We start from the raw sequence: 8603 nt of genomic DNA on the forward strand, positions 1-8603 counted from the left end.
CTGGCAGGCGGGCGGTCACCCCGGAAAGACGCAGGGCGCCCCGGTGCGTGGTGCGCGGGCCACAGTGAGGGCGCTGTGCGTGGCAGCCGGGAGGACGCGCGGCTTCCGTGTGGAGGGAATCCGTGGCAGAAGTAGCCTGTATTCGTCCTGCGGTATTTAGTCTAGCTGTGTTGCAAAGATCATCAGTACACCTGAAAACAGTCTGTCGTGTGCTACTGTCTTCTCTGTGCTTTGGTATTTTGCATTTTATTTCCCTTAGTACTCATACTTACTAGCATTTTCTCCCCAGTAAACACAAGTCATACCTTTATGTTTGTGATACATACACTTGTAGAAATTAAGGGTTTTGGGGTGTTTTTTTGGTACCCGGGATCAACTCAGGACCTTGAGCTTGCTAGGCAGGCACTGTGCCACTGAGCCACATCCCCAGCCCAAAAATGTAAGTTCTGTTTCATTAACTTTGAAAGGGTTTGGGGTCAGGCATGTAGCTCAGTGTCACCATGCCTTCCTGGTAAGTGCAAGGTCCTGAGTTCAATTCCTGGTACAAAAAAATGGATTTGTATCTTTTGTATGTTTGTTTTATGATCTATAAGATGTCCTAAGCTGAGCCATGGTGGTTTCCCCCATTATTTCATTATAAAACTTTTCAAACATACATGAAAGTGGAAAGAATTTTACAGTAGATATCCATGAGCTGACCAACTAGATTATGTAACATTTTATACTGTTTTTACTTACGTTATCTCTCTTTTGTGGGAGATCTATCCACTGGTCCATCTTCCTTGTTTTATTTTTGTTTTGGTACAGGGTAATCAAACTCAGGACCTTTGGCTGTGAGGCAGGTGGTGGTACCACTGAGCTAAATCCCAGTCCCCTTGTTTTTTTTTTTTTAATGCATCTCAAAATAATAGTACACTTTACCCCTAAACATTTCAGCATATTATCACGGGTAGCTTGTTAAAATGTACTTTACATAAACCCTGTTGCTTTAGCACGACTCTGTTATTTCAAAGTGATATATAAATTTGATCACCGGTAACATACCAAAACCAAACAAAAAACAATAAAACAAATCAAAGTGATTTTTTTTTTTAAAGCCAGATGTGGTGATGCATGCTTGTGATTTCAGTAGTTGGGAGGCTGAGGCAAGAGGATCACCACGAATTCCAGGCCAGCTTGGACTACATAGTGGGTTCAAGTCCAGCTGGAATACATACCAAGACCCTGTCTCCATGAATAAATGAATGAATGTTATTTTTTTAAATACAGATTTACAGATTCTTCTTCCTTTCAGAATATTATTCTAAAATCCTTAAAGAAAATAAAGCTTTTTTTTTGTTTGGTTGGTTGGTTGGGGTTTTTTTTGTGGGTTTTTTTGTTTGTTTGTTTTGGTTTTGGTTTTGGTTTTGGTTTTTTTTTTTTTGGTATCAAGGATCGAACTCAGGCCCTTACGCTTGAGGGGCAGGCAGCCGAACCACTGATCTAGTTTTTATGTATATGATCCCCAGCCCGCTAGTTTTTATGTATATGATAAGCAAAGGTATTTTATCATTGATTTCTATTGTGGAATTTGACTTCGGCTTGAACGTGAATTATGTGTTCTTAGGGATCTCTGAGCTACTGGAAACAGAACAGAGCATTATTCTTTCATTTGTGGTCGTCATGTGTCTCCATGAAGATTCTCTTTTCAGCTCTCGCTCAGCGCTCTCCTGTGTGCTGGGAACAAAAGCATGCGTGGAGGATTACACTGAGTAACCGTCTCCTCTCCGCTCCACGGCAGTGGTTACCTGTGTTGCCTTCTCACGGACAGGAAGGCGTGATGGCTTCACTTGTGCGGAGCTGGCAGGAACTGGGAGTTTTTTGCTTTTCAAACAAGAGAAACAACTGAAACAAATGTTTGTCTAAAGATACTTAGCTTTACTGCCAGGTTCTAGTATTTATTAATGTTTCCCAGATATTGCAGATCTTTGTATTGGTATTATATTTAGCGAAAGGTCTGGTTTTGTTTTGAAGTTTGCTTTTCATTTTTGCGATGTGATGTTTAGCTGTGGGTCTTTTTATAGGCCAGCTTTTTTTATAGGAGTGATAGAATATGAATTAGACCTTGGTAGTGCACAGCTGCACCTGAGTACTGAACACTGTGTATGCAGTAGACAGTAGTGCTCTGTCATTCGATCCGAAAACCTATGCGTTTTATGACGTGGTGAGGAACCCTTGATCTGATCCTAAGTACATTATGGAGCACTAGCACTGCAGCCCATCCTGTTTCCTTCTGAGAGCAGGGACACAGAGAAGCCTTATGCTGTTCCAGTTATCTGTACTGTGTTACGTGTTGCAAATGAGAATTGATCCAACCTTAAGCCATTGTGTTCTTCATTCTCAGAGAGCAAAGCAAAAGGCCTTCAATGGATAATAGACGCCACCATAGCTTATCCCCAAGGTGAGCTGTTAGATATTCAAACCTGGATCCTTGGATACAGGAAGCCAACAGTCACGCATGTACATTACAGGTGGGTGTTCTGTATTCGTACTTACATGAGCCCAGCAGCCCTCCTCAGGACAGTGTGTGTTTTAATACTTAATTTTAGTCTGACAGTGAAAATAGTTGGCATGGTTTCTGTTTACAGGGAATGAAAATCATTCTCATGCAGAATTTTTAGAGTGAAGGTATCTTTTGCAGTAGTTGTCAATGAAAAATAAAGATCTCTAAAAATGACATTCTAGAGGCACCATGATTATTTGATTGCCTGACACTTTACATAAAAGTAACTGAAGGGCAAATGTCAAAGAGAAATACACGCTCACTGGAGGTAAGTAGATGTAAATTAATAGAAATGGAATTTGCTTTGATAATTGTAAATCCACATAAGAATGATTAGATTGTTAAGTTAGAAATTTTTTGTATTGTAATATCCCTGTCTTGCCTAAACAACAGCAGAAATATTTATTGAGTATCTGTTCTATGCTAGGTGCTTGAGATTTTTTTTAATGTAAACTTTTGGGGGGAGAATTTCATGTAAATGTGAATATATTTATATCCAAACATGGCACTGATTAAGCCTATTAGATTTGATCACATTGTAAGCCATTTACTCTGTTCCTAGTAAAAAAACTTTAAACCATAACAACTAAGAAATGTGAGGAATTGGTCCAATTTCTCATTTTTTGTATTTAAGCAATAGCTTATAAATAATTTTAAAAAATGAATGTAGTCATAAGTGATCTTACAAATTGAAGAATTAGTCAATTTTTGGCAAAATTACTTTAACAGGAACAAAAATAAGACTCTTAAATTCACTTGAAGCAGAGGTTCTTTGTTTTTTGAGACAGGGTCTCACTATGTAGTTGAGGCTGACCCGGAACTCACTGTGTAGCCCAGGCTGGTCTCGAACTCATCGCGATCCTCCGAAGCGAGGTTCTTAACCATGGAGCTCATGGACAGACGTGAAGAGAATTGTTTTTATTCAAATCTAGCTGCAAATTTTTGTGTATGTTATGTTTTTTACAGAGAAGTTCATCGCATTCACTCAAAATACGCATGATAAGAAAAAATTAAGAACTTCTAACTTTAAGAAAAGAACTGGAGCCGGGGATTTAGCTCAGCGGTTCTGCTGCCTGCCTCACAAGTGCAAGGTCCTGAGTTCAATCCTGGGTACAAAAAAAAGAACTAACTTAGAGATCGGAAACACATTATTAAGAAGAAATGGTCAGTTTGATTCAGAAAAGTACTTCTATTCATTAAAATTAAGGTTTGCAGAAATATATTTCTTTATAGAAACTTTACTCACTGAGCTAAATCCCTGGCTATCAAAACTTTTATTACCAAACATAATAACAAAGAAAAATTCCTTGGGTTATTAGTGGAGATTAAGTTATGATTTAGAATCATAATCCAAAATACTCAGTAAAATACACATTATGCCTGGTCATTCATAGGCACTCACGTGTATCCATCCCCTAGGAGTCCCGGACATGGAGCAGATACACTTTCCTTTCCTTCCAGAAATTTACAGTAGAGCATTGTCTGGCCAGTGTTAGGGAAGATGAAGGACCTGCGTTCAGGAGGGAAAGGCGGAGCATGAGAGTGCAGAGTGACCTGGCCCAAGAGCTGGGAAGGACCATGGGCCACACCCCAGGCAGCACTCAGGGACAGGCTGTGCGGACCATGGACTGCCCCTCGGGCACCTCGGCAGGGGCCAGGACGCCGTGGGGACAGGGAAGGCAAGCGAGGTCTTTGCTCTGACTTCGTTTCATTATATTCTTATAGTTTTAAACAAGGATGTTTCCAACAACATTAGAAATAATGTGTGTGTGTATGTGTGTGCGAGTAATACAAATAACGAGTCAGATCCCTTTCACTCTTAATGAGAGGAGTTGGCAGCAAAACTGAATAGCACTGGCTGCTTCAGGTGGGAAATGCTCTCACAAGGGTAGGAAAAGATTATCTGGAAACTGTAAAGCTTTTGGAAAACAGTTTTTGTTTACTTTTGCTTACTGTTACCTTATTTATCTTTACCTATAGGCAAATTGTCAAAACTACTTATGAATGAATTTTTTTCCCTGCAGTTAATCACTGTTAATTACTGTGTTATTCTTAAGAACCATGACCAACTTTTAAAATCTAAAACAGCCCTCACACGTAGGGAATTGAATTGACATGATCACTACTATGATGTAGATAGAAAGGTTAGTACTATTGCTAGGTTTCTCAGTCTAACCTTGAAGAATATGCTGTATGAGAGTCACTAAGTAAATATTCCTGTCTGTTCAGCCTGAGATCCCACTTAAGTAGGTCATGTATTTTAATTTCTCCATTAAAAACAGTGGAAAGTTGTCGAGAACTAAACTTTGTAAATCCTAGATCACTCATGCTGTTTAAAAGGCAGTCCTTTTAGATCAGATGAAAGCATCTTTGGAGGGTGGTAATTAAGTCAAGCACAATTCTAAGAGAAACTCCTAGTTGAGAGTACAAACAGGCTAGGAAGTTTAGCAGTTCCTGAGCATTGAGTCTGTAGTAGTAAGTTTCTGTGTATTTGATGGGCTTGGGTTTATTTTAGGTAAGTTTCATGGTAGCAATGACTTCCTGTCCGGGGAGGGCAGCTTGGTGCCTGCTGGGAGCCTCAGACCCACGTGGGGTCCCTGTGTTCCTCCTGTCAGGGTTCACCCAGGAAGCAGTACCGCTGGTATCATTTATTTCACATTCAGGAGGGGTTGGAGCATTTTAAATTTCCATAATGCCTTCTTTTCTCTTCTTATAAGTTATAGTCAGAGTTACAGAATAAGTTCCACTGCCTGCTCCATACCTCAGTGAAACAAACAATGATACACGTCGTGAAGGTCCCTGAGTAAAAATGACATTTTATCTGCAGGTGGTCTCTCTTAATAAGTTCTTTTAAACACGTTTGGTTTTTTAAGGCAAGAGAAAGAATACTGCATCTAGATTAACAGCCTGTGCAAAAGAATGTTTTTGCAGACTCTAGATTCCCATACTGGTGCTTAGGAAAAAGCACAGTAATGCAATCTCTTCTCTGGACTGCTTCGAAATGAACCGTTCTTCCTGTAGCAGTTTACACATGAATTCACTTCTTGCTTCTTTGGCCTCTGTTGACTTTCAGGATTTCTGGGAGAGTTGAACCCTGAACATATGTGTTTTATATAAAATACAAATATTAACATAGATGAGAGTAAACACTTGTGGCAGAATTACAGACTAGATCCTATTTTACAAATAGTTGGTGGTGTTATCTTTAAACATTTGAACTCTAGGGAGGTGTGTGGAGCTTAGTCTTTGGAAAACTTGGGCGAATGGGGATTGAGCCCTGGGCCCCGTGGCGAAGAACCCGCTGTGCGCAGGGCTCCTCAGCACCCGTCACAGACTTTGGTGCTCAGAGGTTGCCCCGACTTCCGTGAAGACGTTGTGAGCACCGACTGCTGTTCTGGGGAAGGAGTGTTTTAAACTGCAAACCGCCTTACAGACATGAAGTTTTATTATGTACGGTATGTAAGTATCTAGCAGTTATTGATAATGCAGTCTTTATCATTTAGCATTCATATATTGGATCTCAACTACTTAGAAAAGATGTCTTTTCTTATTCCTTCCTAGTGTTACTTATATTTTATTATTTGACTTACATCTACATTATTGAATTTTTTAAAAAATAAAGCTTTTGTTAAAAAAACTACGGTTTAACCCTGGGAAATATTTGAGGGTAACCCCCCCCTTTTCTCGTCAGCCGAGAAAGCTGCTTATTTCTATTGAATGTGTAGTGAGCACAGCACCGTCCAATGGTTAACAGGGAGAGTAAGCGAGACCGGACTCGTTGCAGGGAGGGAGCGTTTGTGGTATGATGTAATTGTCTGCTTCGCTCCAGATTAGGACTGTGGGTTGGAGATGACGACCCTCTTGTGCAGAAGTAGCATGTTCTTCACTTTTAAAATCTTGAAAAATATAACCCAGATGTAGTGGCATAGGTTATTAGAAGCAGAGCTGCTGCTTTTGTGTTTCATCTCACTAGGGCATTGGGTGCTTTGGAGAGAGGCATTCACTTCGGGTCTTTGGGTAAGATTTTCAGTATGGGGTGGATTAATTCAGAAAATGGATACTCATGATTTTAAGACAGAAATGCTCACTAGCAAGAGTGTACAGATACTGATATTTTGTCATATTTGCTTCAGGGCTTTTTAATTAACAAAAGAAGTTATATACCATTTAATCCAGTCAGATTTGCAAAAATTAGATGAAGACTTTGACATACATGTAGGAAAAGCACAGACTTTCTTACGATTTAATGGTTCCCTATCTTAATTTGGAGAGCATTATTAAAATTACATCTACAGTTGCCGGGGATTTAGCTCAGCAGTGCTGCTGCCTACCTCACAAGTGCAAGGTCCTGAGTTTGACCCCTGGTACCAAAAAATTAATAAATAAAAATAAAATAAAATTACATCTACATAGTGAGAGAGACTGTCAAAAGGATGAGGGAAAAACCTGTTATGGGAAAAATTACCAATACTCAAAAGCAGTATAATAAGATTTAGTAATTATATGTCTAGACCAATATATATCTTATAATAAAATATGTATATAATTATATGCCTAAATATGTGTATATATGTATGTGTGTGTACATATATATGATATGTAATTTTGGTTTTCCCTCCTTCTTTTACCTTTATTCCACAAAATAACAAAATTTGAAGACTACAATAAAAGTTGTAGTGGCTATAATTTTAGAAATAGTTATTTTTTCCAAAACGTTTTTTCCCAGAAAATTTCAGACCTATAAATAGAACCCCGTGTGCCCTTAACACCCCTTCAGCAATTATCAACTTGTGGTTAATATTATTTTTTTCTGTGTTATTTCCTAGACTTTAATAGATTCTCTTGAAGCATTTATCATTTTATATATGAAAATTTCATGGTATATTCTCTAAAATGAAAAAGCATAAAAGACTTGGAAAGGGGTATTGTGTTCGTAGAGGGCAAGACTCAAACTTATAAAGATAATATTTCTTTCAAATAAATCTGCAAATTTAATGTAATTCTAGTCAGAATCCAGGATGGATTTACAGGAAACTTGATGAAATAGTTCTAAAATTCATTTGAGAGTAAAGATAAATGAAAAGCTAACATAGTTTTGAAGATGATCAAAACAGAGGAATTCTTCCTACCAGATAGCAAAACTTAGGATAATTAAAGTATTTTAATACAGGGTCAGGCCTAAGTCAGTGTAAAGATTAGAAAATCCAGATCTAGATTTATTTGCTAACTCAGGTGTGAGTGAATTGGCATCAAATATCAATAGAGAAAAGAAGTGTTCAGTTAATAGCTGTGGAACTGCTGATTGTTAGTACGGAGTAAATGACAGAACTCCACACCACGCCAGTGAGTGACTGAAAGTAAATGCTGGAAATGAAGGGCTGTCCTCCTTGTCTTTCCGGGTTCACCATGTTCTGTTCTGCTCTGTTCTGTTCTTTTTAGGTGGTAGTGGTACTGGGGATTGGACTCAAAGTCTTTACACTGAGCTACACCCCAATTTATTTTTTAATTTTAGAAATAAGGTCTTACTAAGTCACTAAATTGCCCAGGATGGTCACAAACATGCAATCTTCCTGCCCCAGTCTTCCAGAATGCTGGGATGACAAGTGTGTATCACCGTGTCCCTATGCCTGGCTTCATTTTCACTTAGGTCTCTTTAAGGTCTAGCAAAGAATTATTAATATTGAGAAAGCACTTTTTATTCATTTGATTTTTGTTAGAAATATTAAGTCCCCAGGGTAGGGGTGGTGGTGCCCACTTGTAATCCCAATACATGGGAGGCTGAGGCAGGAGGATCACTGCAAGTTCAAGGCCAGCCTGAGCTAAATAGAGACCCTGTCTCAAAACAACAAAACAAGCTGGGGATTTAGCTCAGTGGTTCCATTGCCTGCCTCACAAGCACAAGGACCTGAGTTCGATCCCTGATATTAAAACAAACAAAAAAAAGGAAATAATAGAAAAAATATGCATCAGCCAAATAAGTACATGGAAAGGAAGAATATGTAAAGCAAATAGAAGAAAATGAACGTTTGTGAAATCTCAGTTTAGTGTGTGTGTGTGTATA

General features: G+C 38.8%; 1 protein-coding gene across 6 annotated transcripts in view; it reads left to right on the forward strand.

Annotated features, from left to right (window-relative positions):
* Lpgat1 (lysophosphatidylglycerol acyltransferase 1) overlaps positions 1 to 8603 on the forward strand; it is a 65626-nt gene that overhangs the window by 43481 nt on the left and 13542 nt on the right. For 4 of the 6 annotated variants that reach the window (XM_010642573.3, XM_010642572.3, XM_019210440.2 and 1 more), the window contains one exon: positions 2384 to 2510. In XM_010642573.3, coding sequence (XP_010640875.1) covers positions 2384 to 2510 — 127 coding nt within the window. Of the gene's footprint in view, positions 1 to 2383; positions 2511 to 3508; positions 3570 to 5766; positions 5932 to 8603 lie in introns of those variants that run through there. The other 2 variants (XM_033762049.1, XM_019210441.2) reach the window with 2 other exon arrangements.

The sequence above is a fragment of the Fukomys damarensis genome, unplaced genomic scaffold (assembly GCF_012274545.1).
Source record: "Fukomys damarensis isolate Sample0158 unplaced genomic scaffold, DMR_v1.0_HiC HiC_scaffold_11, whole genome shotgun sequence".
Lineage (NCBI taxonomy): Eukaryota > Metazoa > Chordata > Mammalia > Rodentia > Bathyergidae > Fukomys > Fukomys damarensis.